The sequence below is a fragment of the Balaenoptera ricei genome, chromosome 3 (genome assembly GCF_028023285.1).
Source record: "Balaenoptera ricei isolate mBalRic1 chromosome 3, mBalRic1.hap2, whole genome shotgun sequence".
Classification (NCBI taxonomy): Eukaryota; Metazoa; Chordata; class Mammalia; order Artiodactyla; family Balaenopteridae; genus Balaenoptera; species Balaenoptera ricei.
In genome coordinates, this window is record NC_082641.1 from 63,505,138 (window position 1) to 63,522,137 (window position 17,000).

The 17,000-nt window shown below is 35.8% G+C and overlaps 1 protein-coding gene across 4 annotated transcripts in view; it reads left to right on the plus strand.

Moving 5' to 3' along the window:
* The window catches only part of TENT2 (terminal nucleotidyltransferase 2), a 58,425-nt gene that overhangs the window by 4,819 nt on the left and 36,606 nt on the right, over nt 1-17,000 (plus strand). For all 4 annotated transcript variants that reach the window (XM_059916637.1, XM_059916639.1, XM_059916638.1 and 1 more), the window contains exons 3-5: nt 1,281-1,454; nt 1,654-1,743; nt 4,857-5,094. In XM_059916637.1, the coding sequence (XP_059772620.1) occupies nt 1,318-1,454; nt 1,654-1,743; nt 4,857-5,094 (465 nt within the window). In that variant the 5' untranslated portion in view covers nt 1,281-1,317. The remainder of the gene's footprint in view (nt 1-1,280; nt 1,455-1,653; nt 1,744-4,856; nt 5,095-17,000) is intronic.

Here is a 17,000-nt window from a genome sequence, read left to right on the forward strand (position 1 = left end):
GATGTAGGACCACATAGTTTGGTTCTCTTATATTTTTTTCTCTTACTGTCCTGCCTCCTGTCTGCCCTCACCAATTTTTCCTTTTTGTTCATTCCTCAATGTTATCTTTTAGCTTCCTACTGGATATTTCTGCTTTTAATTTTCCAAGAGCCCTTTCTGCTTTTTGAAAAACACATTCTTATTTACATATGCAATGTTTTTTCATTAATTATGGAGGGTTTTTTTTTTCTCCTCACTTTTCATTTGTTGCAGGTGTTGTTTCTGTTTATTCCTAGGCCTTTTTTTTTTTTAACTTTTGATAATCCATGGATGTCTGTTTTCTAACTAGAAATCTAAATTGGAAGCTTATGTGCATGGGTAGGCAGTTCAATAGTAGGCTTCATTGTACGTTGCGAGCGAGCTTAACTTTTTCTTGGTGAGTGACTGTTCCTATGTTACAGGTTCTTTGGTTACTGTATTATATGGTTTCTTGTTCCATTATTCCATAGATGAGTTTTCTAATTGCCTGAATTGGGAATGCAGGCTGGGGATCCTATTTTTACTTTGTAGACTTCACTTAATACTTGTTTTCAGTTTGTTTTCTTACCCTACTCTTTGTAAGTTTATAGCCTCTTGGGGTCAGTCATTGCAAAGAATAAATATCTAGTCTTCTGCTTGGGGCAGTGAACGATTCTGATTGCTTTGTACCTAGGTTTTCCCCATTTGTGTGGAACAAACTCTTTTATTGGAAGTTCTTTTTATAAGTTGTTTAGACTTTGAGGGGAATCTCAGAATTTTATAAATAGTTATTAGGTGATACAGATTCCATCCCTTGTTTGATCAGATCTGTACGATCTAAATCCTGGGAATCAGGTTGTCATGACAGCTTATACCTTTGAATAAATTAGATTGGGAATAAATGTAAGAAGTTGTAGGATTTCATTAAATGTCTCACTTGGGTTGTTTCTTTTTATTATCAGAGTATAGTGGTGTTAACTTGATTCTAAAAGATTTGTTGATATTAGGATAAATTTATTAGGGAAAATTCATCATAAAATTAGAAACGCACAGATTTTACTATCATTTGAATAATGTGGTTAATCTAGATTTAAAATTTATTATTAGTAAGTTTTTTTTGTTACTTATGGTGTGACTTAAGAGATCTGTTTGAATTTTAAAAAAAGAACTTTGCAAATGAAATTCGTAACTTGGTAACAAATTGTTTATTAATTAGCAGATGCTAGTTACCAAAGAGTTCAATGTCTTTAAGCTGTAATAAATTATCTTTGAAACTATTCTAGGTAGAAGAATACATGTTTACTCTTAGTGAACAAGAGCATGTTCCCAAACTCAATTTTGGGTCGCCCGCCTTTCACTCCAAACCATCAACAACATAATAACTTCTTCACCCTGTCACCAAGTCTTTATTCACACCAGCAGCTTATAGATGCACAGTTCAACTTTCAGAATACAGAGTAAGTACGGTGTTATTTTGGCCCATGTCATTTTCTACTTGACACAAATCCTTTTTGTATGAAACATTTGGAGCTAGAGAAAATGTCATCATGTCTTGTTTTCTTTTGATCAGTGAACTGTTTAGTTTTTCTGAAATTAGTTTTTTGTTTTTAAGGAAAAAAATGTATACTACTACTATTCTTTCTTTGTCTTTGGTAGCTTGTCTAGAGCTGTATCATTACAGCAGTTGACATATGGAAATGTCAGTCCAGTACAGACCTCAACTTCCCCATTATTTCGAGGAAGGAAGTAAGTATTTCTTACTTATTTTAAAAGAAAAATTTGCATTTTGGGGAACTGTTTAACACTGTATCTTGTATTAAGTTAAATGGACACTATGCCCTACATTTTGTTTTCTGGGACCTGTGTGATCAGATCAGTCCTGTAACAGAATTTTAAAACTTCAAAGTATTTAAAAAATTTTAGGGATAACTGTCTTCAGATAACTACTTTTAATTGAGATTTTTAACTAAATCAGTTGGGTTTCTGTATCTGTTTGTTAGGGCCGCCATAACAAAGTACAATAGACTTGGTGGCTTAAACAACAGAAATTAATTTTCTCAAAATTCTGGGGGCTAGAAGTCCAAGATCAAGGTTTTGGCAGGTTTGGTTTCCTCTGAGGCCTCCCTGTTTAGCTTATAGATGGCTGCTTTCTTTCTCTCTCCTCAAATGGTCATCCCTCTGTGTTTTCGGTGTCCTAATCTAGTCTTCTGAGGACACTAATTATATTGGATTAGGGCTCACTCTAATGACCCCATTTTAACTCAGTTAATTCTTTAAAGGCCCTGTGTCCAAATACAGTCACATTTTGAAGTACTAGGGGTTAAGACTTAAACATATGAATTTTGAGAGGACATAATTCAGCCTATAACACCTTCTTTCTAGTAAAGTTTACTATTTGATTTATCTTACACAGGTAAGGTTCCATGATAAATATTATTATAGTGAAAATTTTTACATAAAGCTTTCTATAGAGAAGTCAGGAATCAATTCATTTTAACCAATTTGATTAAAAGAAATTGATGTATCACGGGGTAATTATGATAGAACTTTAGGGGTAATTATTAAAATAAAATTTGGCAATATTTGCAAGATATTGCTATTTATAGTCTGTATAAACATTCCGTAACTTTTATGTCCAACTAGAAATAACACTAGCTAAGAATTATTGATCACTCACTATGTGTAGTAGGCATTGTTCTAAGGACTTTGCAAATAATGGTTTGACTAAGTTTCACAACACTTTATGAGGTAAGTACTGTTACGCCTCTTCTTTTGAGGAGAAAGCTGAAGTGCACAGAAGTAATGATCTGGTTATTCAGGTAGAAGTAGCATAGCTGGGATTTGAAACCAGGTGGTTTGGCTCTACATCCCATACTTAGAAGCACTGTGAATTCTTCTTCAAAGTTGTCATTGTGGAAAACTATATAATGATGCTTAAATTATTGACTTTATTCAAATTTTCATTTTTTAGAAGTTGCCTTGCTAGCCCATTTGTGAATCATGAATGAAAATAAATTCCACTAGTTCATAATTATACGTATGTATTTTTAAAACTAAAATTGACATTCTCAATAGAAGATATTCAGCATATAAAGCTCTAAATTTTATGTTTAAAAAGTGTTAAAGGGGCTTCTCTCATGGCTCAGTGGTTAAGAATTCGCCTGCCAATGCAGGGGACACGGGTTCGAGCCCTGGTCAGGGAAGATCGCACATGCTGCGGAGCAACTAAACCTGTGCACCACAACTACTGAGCCTGCGCTCTAGAGCCCATGAGCCACAACTACTGAGCCCACGTGCCACAACTACTGAAGCCCCTGCGCCTAGAGCCCATGCTGTGCAACAAGAGAAGCCACTGCAATGAGAAGCCTGCGCACCACAATGAAGACCCCGCTCGCCGCAACTAGAGAAAGCCCGCACGCAGCAACAAAGATCCAACACAGCCAAAAATAAATGAATAAATACATTTTAAAAAACAATAAAAAAAAATAAAATATAAACTTATGTTTTTTAAAAAAATTTTATTTATTTATTTATTTATTTTTGGCTGTGTTGGGTCTTCGTTTCTGTGCGAGGGCTTTCTCCAGTTGTGGCAAGTGGGAGCCACTCTTCATCGCAGTGCGCGGGCCTCTCACTATTGCGGCCTCTCTTGTTGCAGAGCACAGGCTCCAGACACGCAGGCTCAGTAGTTGTGGCTCATTGGCCTAGTTGCTCTGCGGCATGTGGGATCCTCCCAGACCAGGGCTCAAACCCGTGTCCTCTGCATTGGCAGGCGGATTCTCAACCACTGCGCCACCACGGAAGCCCCCTAAACTTATGTTTTTAGCATCTTTACCTGTGAGTAGGAGTACCAGTTATTTTGTGGGTCTGTCAAGGAGAGAGTAATTGACATAATCCCAAGAGTATTAAAATAAAACCCTTCAGGTGGCTATGACTCATAAAATTTTAGAGTTCAAAAGGAATTGGATAATTTCCTATGGTGTAAACAACTTAATAAAGTAAATACCTTTCTTTTCCCTCAAATAATTACTTTTAAATTGTTTTTCCCTTTTTGTTTTGAATATTTTTAAGCCTCCTGAAAAATTTGAAGAGTAGTACAATGAACACCTGTATGTGGTTTTCCTAGATTCATCGGTTCTGCGAGATTTGTTTTATTCTGCCTTTTTCCTTCCCTACCCCTACTTTTTTCTGAGTGATATGAAAGAAGGTTGTTGACATCGTTGCACTTTACCCCACAACACATCAGTGCATTCCTCCTAAGAACAAGGATATTCTCTTGTATAACCAAAAATATATTGTTCATGCCTGAGAAATTTAACATTAATACAATACTGTTATCTGAAATGCAGTTCATTTTCAGATTTCTTTAGTTGTCCAATGTCTTTATATAAAGCTTTTTTAAAAAGTAACTGTCTCTTAATTTGGTCTTTCCTACTGATAAACCAGAACATAGGTGTTCTCAAAGAGCCCTTTTTTATATATAGCACTCAGTTCAGTTAATCTTATCCTCCTTATGTTAGAGTTTAGATTTTTATTGTTAGTGATTCTATAAATAGAAATTCTCCTGCCAAGTTTTTGCTGCTGATATGAAGTATTGTGGTAGTTCAAATGCAGGAGACCAACCCTAATGTATATATGTGGTTTGTTTTTTTTAAAAGTGCATCATTATTACACATTTTTTCTAAAGTGTTCTCTAAGGCATCTCTTATGCCGAAAATGAATATTTTAAGGTTCATTTAGAGCTAATAATGTGGCCTCACTGAAAAAGTCAGTATTGTCATCTATTTATATATTTTTAGTGTTTTCTATTTGTAATCAGAAAATTATATCTTTAATCACTAAGGTATATTGTTTGTTTTCAGGAGATTAAGCGATGAAAAGAATCTTCCTCTTGATGGTAAACGACAACGTTTCCATTCACCTCACCAAGAGCCAACTATAGTTAACCACATAGTGCCTTTATCAGGTGAAAGAAGATACTCAATGCCGCCATTGTTTCATACACACTATGTACCAGATATAGTCAGAGGTGTTCCACCTTTTCGAGAAATACCATTTTTAGAACCTAGAGAAATCACACTGCCTGAGGCCAAAGATAAGGTAATTTTAATGTAGATTTTAGTTTTATCTTTTGGGAAGTTAATATAAATAGTGTATTAAAAGTATCAGAAATATCTAATGTCTTGGATGAAGTAGAACATGCCCTTTTTTGCACTATTTAAACTACTATTCAGTTTTCTGTCTAAATTTGATTCTTTGATTTTTGTGAGCTGTTCTTCTTTGGAAATGCAGCTTTCATATCAGGATATCAGATTTTCTGTGATTTATAAAAATCTGGGATTAAAGCCTAAAATGTTTGATTTCTTAGTTTAGAGAATTCTGTCGTTACCTATTCTTATTACAGAAAAACAAGCTTTCATATGGATATTGTAGTAAAGTATTAAAAAGCATCTTTTGGGATATTTGTTTTTATCATGAGGTTTTTAATGTCAAAAATAGAGAACCCAGGAGTCAGTGAGAAAGTAATACTTCCAAAGGGATATGATCAGGAAAGATTTATCAAAAACATTATTTGTAAAAAAAATTTCAAATAAATGAAATGAAGCTCTTAAAATAATAATTCTTGGGAAATGACATTATCAGCATTGGGGAACAATGAGTTATTTAATACCAGTATTAGAAGCATATCTCTTTTCTCTCCCCATATTTAGTGAAACCTAAAAAAAAAATTCTGGGTAATTTAGAAGCGTTTATAATGTAAATATCTGCATTCTCTTGAATTGTCTGTGGCTTATATTTGTTGTTTTTGCATTTTCAAAGCTGCTCTACTCTGGAGAAATATGACATTTGTAGGCTAAGGAGAAGGAGCCTGAAAAGAGTGTAGTGACTTTGTTTTACTCATCTTTGGGTTCCTAGCAACCAGCATAGGTCTGGAACATAGTAAGTGTACAGAAAATGTTGGGTCAAAAAGGAACACTTGCTTCATTCCTTAGTTGTGCTGCTTTTTATTCTCCTATCATTCCTTTTGTCTTTAATTGAGATGTAATTGTATCATAAAATTCATTATTTTATTTATTTATTTTTTTGGCTGTGTTGAGTCTTCGTTGCTGCACATGGGCTTTCTCTAGTTGGGCGAGCGGGGGCTACTCTTCATTGTGGTACGCGGGCTTCTCATTACAGTGGCTTCTCTTGTTGCGGAGTACAGGCTCTAGGTGCACAGGCTTCAGTAGTTGTGGCACATGGGCTTAGTTGCTCAGCGGCATGTGGGATCTTCCCGGACCAGGGCTTGAACCCATGTCCCCTGCATTGGCAGGCGGATTCTTAACCACTGTGCCATCAGGAAAGTAAGTCCCCGTAAAATTCACTCTTTTAAAGTGTATGATTGAGTAGTTTTTATTATATTCACAAGGTTGTGCAGCCATTACCACTGTCTAATTCCAGTACATTTTCATCATCCCCAAAAGACACCTTGTACCCAGTAGCAGTTCCTTTCTCATCTCTGCCCCTCTCCCACAGCCTCTGGCAACCACTAATCGATTTTTTATCAGTATGGATTTGTCTGTTTTGAACATTTCATGTAAATGGAGTCATACAATATGTGGTCTTGATTCTTTCACTTAGCATGTTTTCAAGATTCATCCATGTTGTAGCATTTCTCAGTTCTTTATTCCTTTTTATAGCTGAGTAATATTCCATTATATAGATAAACAGTATTTTATTTGTGCATTCCTCAGTTGATGGATTTTTGGGCTGTTTCCACTTTTTGACTATTCTGCTATGAATATCTGTGTACAAGTTTTTGTGTGGACATGTTTTCATTTCTCTTGGGTCTATACCTAGGGGTGAAATTGCAGAGTTATGCAGTAGCTCTATGTATAACTTTTTGAGGAATTGCCAACGTATTTTCTAAAGTGGCTGCACCATTTTACATTTCTACCAGCAGTGTGTGAGTGTTCCAGTTTCTTCACATCTTTGCCAACACTTGTTATTGTTTGTCTTCTTGATTATAACCAGGTGGGTTATAACCTAGTGGGTGCGAAATGGTATCTCATTGTGATTTTGGTTTGCATTTCCCTAATGACTAATGATGTTGATCATCTTTTCATTTGTGTGTTGGAATGTGTATCTTCTTTGGAGAATTGTCTATTCAGATCCTTTGTCCACTTTTAAATTGTTTTTGTTGTTGTTCTTGTTGAGTTGTAAGAGTTGTTTATATGTTCTGAATACTAGACTTTTATCAGATAGATGATTTGCAAATATATTCTTCTATTCTGTGGTGTGAAAATAGAATTCTTCTATTCTATTCTTTTTACTTTCTTGATGGTCTCCTTTGAAGCACAAAAGCTTTTCATTTTGATGAAGTCCAGTTTGTTTTTCTTTGGTTACTTGAGCTTCTGGTGGCATATCTAAGAAACCATTGCCTAATCCAGGGTCACAAAAATTAATGCCTCCATGTTATCCTAAGAGTTTTATAGTGTTCTTAGATTTAGGTCTTTGATCCATTTTGAGTTAATCTTTATATATGGTGTGAAGTAGGGGATCTAACTTAATTTTTTGCTCTTGGTCCAGTTGTCCCAGCACTGTTTAAGAAAAAGGCTGTCATACTTTTCTTACTGTGAAGTAGGAAAAGCATTTAGGCAATACCAGTGGGAGGAAGGCAAAAGCAGAGTGACTAACTTGGGATGTTTTGGTACCTCCCCACCCCCCCCTCGACTCTTTGTCCTTTCTTTGCTTTCTCATTTTAAAGAAACTCATGTAATACTATATTGTGAAAGCCTGTGGTATAAATCCCATGAGACCAATTCTTTGAATGATGATATAACAACCTTTTACTACGTGTGGGTTTTTGATATATACATGCAGGTAGGGCCATTTTTTATGGAATATATTATGCATGAGTATTGAAGCTCTCTATTTTTGCATGTATTTATTTGTATGTTTGTAATAGTTAATTCTTAGAACTAACTAAATAACTACTAGTTCTGCATATGGATCAAGGATATATTGAGTCTCAGTAAATGTAATAACATGATTCACATTAGTCAGTATAAATCATCTAGTAAAGTATGGTTCCATATCAGTAAATTTTTCTTTGCTTAGTAGCGTAGAAAAAGATTGTCCTAAATCTTATGGTTTTGGCATAAGCACTTATCTCAAGGGATAAAGATAATATTCTGTTGTTAAACCAATTTCTTTGAGTGCTACTCTGTACTTGCCTAGTTGTGGGAGAAAGAAGGCAAGTAGTTAGTTCTGTGTCCATTCTTTAAGTGAACATTTTTTAAGAAAACTAACATTTATTGATGTCTCTTCTCTTCTAGGCATTCTACATATGCTATGTTATTTAGTCTTTTCAACAACCCCATGACATGGATATTATCCTAATTTTACTGAGGCTCAGAAAGCTAAATAACTTGCTCAAGGTCACAGCTAGTAAGTGACACAAACAAGATTTGACCCTCATCTCTAATAATATAAACAGGAGGAACTTAAGATGCTTAAAATCAAGAGTAAGGAGATGACATTCTTAGAACTGACTATAATAGCTGGTAATCTGTGGCAGTAATAGCTAATGTTTACTGAGTGTCTTTCTTTGCCAGCAGCGTGCTCAGTAGTTTGTATGGTTTACCTCTGTTTATCTCTGTTGGATTGTAAAATGAGTGGGAGGTTCAGTGAGAAATAAAAGTGGAGCAGTAGTTTGAGGCTTTGAATGCACATTAGAATGCCGTTGAAGGTTTTTGAGTAGAGGACTAGCCCAATTAGATTTGCATTTTTGGGAAGATAGTTCTTAGAGTATAGTGGAGTTTGGTTTGGAATAAGGAGGGCCTGGAAGTTGGATGATTACCTTGAAGGCTATTAATTATCAAATTCTTTCAGATGAGAGGTGCTGAAGCTTTCAGTTACGGTGGATGGTGGTGGAAAAGATGTGAGAGACCGTGCATAAGAAAAATTGATAGATGTGTGGAATGATTGAATATAGGGGGGAGAGGGAGAGAGAGAGAGAGATATCAGTAACTTTAATGATTTGATTCTGGACTGTTAACAGAGATAAGGAACCCAGATTTTGGGTGTATAAGCTGATTGAGGAAGTAGTCAAGAGTTATTTGGAACTATGGGGAAATCTTCTGTAACGTTTGTGCTCTTGAAAGACCTCATGTTCTGCAGATTGCACACTAAGAATATAGGGCTATGGGGAAATAGGGCTGGAGGACACTACTCAAAACCTAAACAGTTTTGTAACCAGAACACTATCAAGAATAATAATCGATATCTTAGGAAATGACTTGGACAGACCAGGTAGGTGGCTTAGCATGGTTGGATGCTGCTGCATGGGATATTAAAAATACACAATACAGAGTTGAGATATGCTGGCTTGTGGAGGGCCCTGAGACAAGGCAGTTAAAAGTGGCGCTCTGAGTCAGTGAGTCTGCTGTTAAGATAGACTCAGAAGGAAATACACCAGCAGAGAGCTGTGTGAGTCTGGGCGTATGCTTATCAAGTGGGAACCCTGGATATGGATGCTTATTTTTAGTTGTCTTAGATCTATAAGGACTCCTGCCTGTGAGCAGCCAAGCTGAGGGCTTTTTTTTTTTTTTTTTTTCCTTGTAAGGTTATAATTCCACAATTTCAGCTCCACATACAAATCAACCCAATTAATACATTAAATTGATACTGTTCCCTTATTTACCAATTGTCTGTAAGCTAATCAGTATTGTAGAAAAACATGTTGTAGCTGAACTGGCCATATATATTTCAGAAGCAAGCCTGGGGACAGAGATATGAATCCTGAAGTCACCTGAAATAGAAGTGACAATTGAAACTCTTGAAGTAGATGAGATTCTGTATTTTTTTAGTATCCAGCAAATATTTGTGAGTGCCAGCTATATGCTACAATGTTGTGCTACAACATTTTGGTAAACGTACATGGTCTCTTCAACATGTACATACAGTATAGTGAGAGGGAGAGCCATTAAAAAATAATCATGCAAATCGCAGTTTTATTTATATAAGTGCTATAAAGGAAAATTGCAGAGTGGTAAGAGAATTTATTTGAAGTTTCAGTGATGGTCTAGAGGAGGTAATGTTTGAGCTGAGATCTGAAGGGTGAGTAGGAGTTAACTAGTGGAAGAGTAGTGGGGGTGGAGAGAATGCTTTAGAGAGAGGGAACAGCGTATTTGAGGGTCCTAAAAATTGTAGAAGGGAGCATGGAGTATGCAAAGAACTGAAAGGAGGCCAAGGTGGCTAGAGTTTGATTGGTTTAGGAGTTTTTTAAGCAGGAAAGAGATGAGTTAAAATTATTCTGACTTCATTTTAAGCAGTTGAACAAGTGTGGATGTAGGGAATTTATGGTTGGGTACTAGGTGAAAGGTAATGGTGCCTTGAATTAGGAAGTGCTGGTAGTTAAGATGAAGAAAAACTGGATTTAAGCTGTGTTGGGGGAAGTGAAATTGATAGGATTTGTTGATGGATTAGAGATTAGGTCATCTAAGCATCTGCATCCTGGGATGTTTAGCCACATTCCTGGCTTCAACTCACTAGATGCCACTTATCGCTGGTTATGACAACTAAAAATGTCTATAGACATTGCCGGATGTCCCCTGGGGGGCAGAATTGCCTCTAGTTGAGAACCGCTGGTTTAGATAGAGAAGAAAATATTGAAGATTACTCCCAAATTTCTGGCTTCTATAACTGGATGCGTGGTGGTACCATTCACTGAGACAGAACAAAATGCAAGAGGAGCAAGTTTTAGGAGTATGTGTATTTAATAGGAATTGAAGGGTGAGCAGGGATGTCATGAGTTCTGTGGACATGTTGTCTTAAATGTGCATTTGAAACATCAAATTAGATATTTAGAGTTGATAGTTTAATACATATAGATCTGGGGCTTCCCTGGTGGCGCATTGGTTGAGAATCTGCCTGCCAATGCAGGGGACACGGGTTCGAGCCCTGGTCTGGGAAGATCCCACATGCCACGGAGCAACTGGGCCCGTGAGGCACAACTACTGAGCCTGCGCGTCTGGAGCCTGTGCTCCACAACAAGAGAGGCCGCGATAGTGAGAGGCCTGCGCACCGCGATGAAGAGTGGCCCCCGCTTGCCGCAACTAGAGAAAGCCCTCGCACAGAAACAAAGACCCAACACAGCCAAAAATAAATATAAAAATAAATTTAAAAAAAATACATATAGATCTGGAATTTAGAGGAAAGGTATTGACCAGAAGTGTACATTTGGTGATCATTGGCATGTAGATGATAATTGAAGCCAAGAGGATGGGTATGATTGTCTAGGGGGAGTGGTGAGCCTGGATCCAAGACTGATTGAAATAGGTTGAGGAAAGGGTAGGAAAACAGATATGGAAACTAAGCTTATTTACAACTGTTTTGGGAAGTTTGGCTGTGAAGAGGAGGAGCCAAAGATGGGAAGCTGGAACAAAGGAGTTTTTTTGTTTTGTTTTTGAGGTGGAAGAAACTTTAAGCACATATAAATGTTTATGGGAAAGATTCCTTAGAAGGTGGAAAGGGCATGGGTCCTGCCTATAGGTGGAGTGATTGGCTTTAGGTTAGAGAAAAGCTTTTTGGAACTGGAGGATATAGGAGGAGAGGATAGGTGTAGGTAAAAGGAAGATAGGTAGATTTGTAGATATGGTATGGAGAAGTTAACGGAGTTTCCATAGTTGAGTGGCTTCTTCATGTTTTCTCTCTGAATTACTATGCAAGGTTATCTGTTGACAGTAGAGAAGATGAAATGGGATGTCTGAGGTTTAAGAATAGTGGAGAAGGTTTGAAACAGTATTTGCTGGGTAGTGTAAAGAGCTCACTTAACATTGGTAATAATGAATTTACTATTAATAATAAATCAGTCAGCTGCTTTAGTAAGTTCCAGGGAAATATTGTGTTAGTAGAAGTTTTAATTAGTTTGAGAATTAAACATAAAAAATTAAATTTTTGAAAATGAGTACCTTCTGAGTTTAAATTTTTCCTCCATTTTGAAGTCTTTTCTCTGTTTTTCAAGTTGTTATATTAGCAAACAGAACTCTTCTCAGGGAAAAAATCTGAGGTACTTTTCTGGATTTTAACTTTTATTTCACTCTAGCTTTTAGGTGAAGATATGGTTGCCTGGACAAAAAAGAGGCTGTAGAGGAGTCAGAATTATCTCAACTCCTGGATTTCATCTATAATAACTGTTTTTTGAAAATTCTGGGTAGTTTGAAGACATTATGTGAATTGAAGTAATTGATTTTGAATTTTGAGTTGAGATGAGGATAGGTTGAGGTTTTCTTGGTACTGAGTATAAAGTAAAAAGATGATTATGAATGAATTGTTCAAGATTTCTTGTGTAATGTTCAGTTTTGGAAAGGAGCAAATTTTATGGACCCTCTTGGCACCCTAGGAGGAACAATTTGGGGACAGTTACTTTGCAGATTTTTCAGAGGCTCTATCTTTAAAATTTTCAATATTCCACCTTATTTAGAAACAGAACAAATGTATATGCCCACATCTCCTATCAGTTTTTTTCCAGCTTTACTGAGATATGAGTAACAAATAAAAATTGTATATATTTAAGGTATACATGATGTTTTGATATATGTGTACGTTGTGAAATGATTACGATAATCAAGATAATTAAGGTGATATTCATCACCTCACATAGTTACATTTTTTTGTGATGAGAACACTTGAAATCTACTCTCTTAGCAAATTTCAAGTGTACAATACATTATTAACTGAACGTATTCACTGTAATTGTACATTATGTCTCCAGAAGTTATTCATCTTATAACTGAAAGTTTGTACCCTTTGAGCAATATTTCTCCACTTTCCTCATCCTACTCCTCAGCCCCTAATAACTGCCATTCCACTCTCTGCTACTGTGAATTTGACTTTTTTAGAGTCCACATGTAAGTGAGGTCATGCAGTATTTGTCTTTCTGTGTCTAGCTCATTTCATTTAGCATAATGTCTTCCAGGTTCATCCATGTTGCAAATGGCAGAATTTCCTTCCTTTTTAGGGCCACATGATATTCCATTATGTATGTATACACACACACACACACATTTTCTTTATCCATTCATCCATCAGTGGACACTTAGGTTTTCTCCATATCTTGGCTACCGTGAATAATGCTGCAGTGAACATGGGAGTGCAGATTCCTTGTTGAGATAGAGACTTTTTTCCTTTGGATATATATCCAGAAGTGGGATAGCTAGAACATATGGTAGTTCTATTTTTAATTTTTTGAGGAATCTCCTTGCTGTTTTCCAATATGGTTGTACTTCCTATGAATACTGTATAAGGGTTCCCTTTTCTCCACATCCTCGCCAACACTTATCTTTTGACTTTTTGGTAATAGCCATCTTAACAAGTGTGAGGCGATATCTCATTGTGGTTTTTTTTTTATTATTTTTTATTTATTTATTTTTGGCTGTGTTGGGTCTTTGTTTCTGTGCGAGGGCTTTCTCTAGTTGTGGCAAGCAGGGGCCACTCTTCATCGCGGTGCGCGGGCCTCTCACTATCGCGGCCTCTCTTGTTGTGGAGCACAGGCTCCAGACGCGCAGGCTCAGTAGTTGTGGCTCACGGGCCTAGTTGCTCCGCGGCATGTGGGATCTTCCCAGACCAGGGCTCGAACCCGTGTCCCTTGCATTGGCAGGCAGATTCTCAACCATTGCGCCACCAGGGAAGCCCCTCATTGTGGTTTTGATTTGCATTTTCCTGATGCTAAGTAATACTGAACATCTTTTCATGTACCTGTTGGCCATTTGTATGTCTTCTTTGGAAAAATGTCTCTTTAGGTCCTTTGTCCATTTTTAAATTGGGTCATTTGTGTTTTTGCTACTGACTTGTATGAGTTTCTTATGTATTTTGGATATTAACCCCTTCTCAGATACATGGTTTGCAAATATTTTCTCCCATTCTTTATGCTGCTTTTTCATTTTGTTGATTTTTTTTTTGCTGTACAGAAACTTTTTTATTTGACCTAGCTCCGCTTGTTGATTTTCGTTTTGTTGCCTATGCTTTTGGTGTCAAATCTGAAAAATCATTGTCAAGACCAAGGTCATGGAGCTTTCCCCTTATGTTTTCTTATATGAGTTTTACAGTTTCAGGTCTTACAATTAAATCTTTAATCCATTTTGAGTTGATTTTTGTGTATGGTGTAAGGTAAGGGCCCATTTTCATTCTTTTGCCTGTGGATATCCAGGTTTCCCAACACTGTTGAAGACTATGCTTTTTCTATTGTATAGTCTTGACACCTTTTAGTTAACCATATGTGCATGGGTTTTTTCCTGGGCTCTCTATTATGTTCATTGGTCTGTGTGTCCATTTTTATGCCAGTACTATACTGTTTTGATTACTATAGCTTTGTAATAGAATTTGAAATCAGAAAGTGTCATGTGTCCAGCTTTGTTCTTCTTGCATAAGACTGCTGTAGCTATTCTGGGTCATTGGTGGTTCCATATGAATTTTAGGATTGCTTTTTCTATTTCTGTTTGAAATGCCACTGGAATTTTGATAGGCATTGCATTGAATCTATAGATAGCTTTGGGTACTATGGACATTTTAACAATTTTAATTCTTTGGATCCATGAATGGGATATCTTTCCATTTATTTGTAGTCTTTAATTTCTCTCACCAGTGTTTTATAGTTTTCAGTGTACAGATCTTTTACCTCCTTGGTTAAATTTATTCTTGGGGCTCTATCTTTATAATGTATGTGTCTGTCAAAAAAGTTTTAAAGCCACTGAGATGCAAATTCATGTAGAAAATCTAGACCAGGACTCAGCACAAGAGATTCTCAAATGAAAGCTTGTTTTGTTTGTTAATTTTTCATCCTCCTTTTATTAGGCAATTCTTTCTTGGCTAAGTTCAGGTAATAGTATGTGCCTAAAAGCAGTCAGGGTTCAGGGAAAAAAATCAGTAATTCAAACTGCCTAATCAGTGTACCAGTTGATAAATTAATCAAGAGATTAATTTATCTTGATTAAGATAAACCAATGAAGGCTTATCTTAATTGGCTTATTATCTTGTAAGCCAATGAAGGCTCTACATTGTGGCCACACACACAAAAACATGGTAATTTAACACATTAATAAAGAGTGGGTTGTTTTCAGCATGACATTTTCCTGATTCTATTTTATTTAATTTGAAGAGAAAGGGAATTCAGTATCAAGAATGAATTTAAACTTTTATTTCATAACTACCTTTATTTTACTGAGTAATTGGTACTAACTTTTTCTACAGTTACATGTGTAACAAAGATTGTGGCAATGAGAGAGCCTGAGGAATTGCTAGTTTTTGTTGAAGTGTTTGTGAACTAATGACCTATTTTCCGTACCATATTTAATTTTATTTCTCCTGTCTTGAAAGCTCATTGCTAATTTGTGTTTGTTGTTTGTAGATAGCACTTATATTTAGCCCAAACCCTGTTAGCAATTTTCATGTATTATAGTAAGTGATCAGGTCTTGATACTCCCAGATGAAAGGTTTTTTTCACTTTCTTTTACATGGGGACCCAGCTAACAGGGACAAATGGAGAATCTGCTGAGAATACCATGCAAAAGTTATACCTGAAGCTTTATTTACTGACACATTTAAAAACTTTTCTGAATCTAAATCCATACTTAACTTGTCTTTAATGGCTTGTGTTGATCTCAGACAATGATAACTTTATTGGTAATTTGGTTTGAGCCTGAGTTTGAGGACAGGTTATAATATTTTTTAGGAAAAAGCAACATTTATATTTGGAACAAATATTAATTTTAATATTTTAAACTATTATGTAAATCTTATTTTTTATACAATTTTGAGAAGATATAATTTTTACATACAGTGAGAAATAGATATCTTCTACAATTAATTTTAAATTAAAGTAATAGATCTTGGCAGGCAGCCTAAACTGGTAGTATTGTAGAGATTTAAACAACTTTAAGAATAATATATTTTACAGATACTTTGTTGCAATAGTTTTATTTTTTTTAAACTAATGATTAGGAAAATTTTACTTTCGAATGAAATAAAAACAAAGTCTTGAAATGCCGTTATGCATAGTCAGCTTATTACATATATGATCTAAATATTCAGCCAAGGAGATTTCATATCATGCATTCCTCTATTTTTCCAGAATTATAAGACCATTGAGCCATCTTCTGAAATATTTCTCTAAATTTAAGCAAGAGAAGTCTTGTTTCGCATATATGTGCATTTCTTTTGAGTTTTTGTCTTATTTGGGCTCTATATGTCTGGTGTAGGATAATCAGTAAGGCGGCTAGATAGGGAGGAAATTTCATTTGTATAACAGTCTCCTAGGTCTCCATTGTAGTAGTACTTGAGAGAGAAGAAATGTTCTATGAATGTAGAATGTAGAAAAAAGAAGAGGAGCAAATATGTGGAATTTCATATTTTCAACCTAATCATAAATTTTTTCATATGTGAATGTTTCTACATGAACATGATCATTCAGACGAAAAAATTTTTTAAATGTAATAACATTTCATTTGGGCATTGTTGTAAAGAAATTTCTTTCTTGCTTTTTTTTTTTGGCCACACTGTGCGGCTTGCAGAATCTTAGTTCCCGGACCAGGGATTGAACCTGGGCAACTGCAGTGAAAGTGCCAAGTCTTAATCACTGCACTGCCAGGGAGTTCCCAAGAAATTTATTTCTTTTTGTTATTCAACAAATGTTGAGTACCTACTCTGACTTGTAGCAGTTTTGATCTGCCTAACTGATTCTCTAGATCATGGGGTTGGCAAAACTTTTTCTATAAAGGGCCAGTTAGTAAATATTTTAGACATGTGAGCTACATGGGCCCCCTGTCACATTTTCTTTTTTTTTCTTTTTTAAACAATGCTTTAAAAATGTAAGGATCATTTTTAGTTTGCTGGCCCTACAGAACAGGCCAGAGGCAGTATTTGGCCTACAGGGCCAAATACTAAGTGGATTAATACTAATTAATACTAATACCCTGCTCTGAGTGGATAAAACTTAATTATTCAAGCGCCATTTAAAATTTTATATT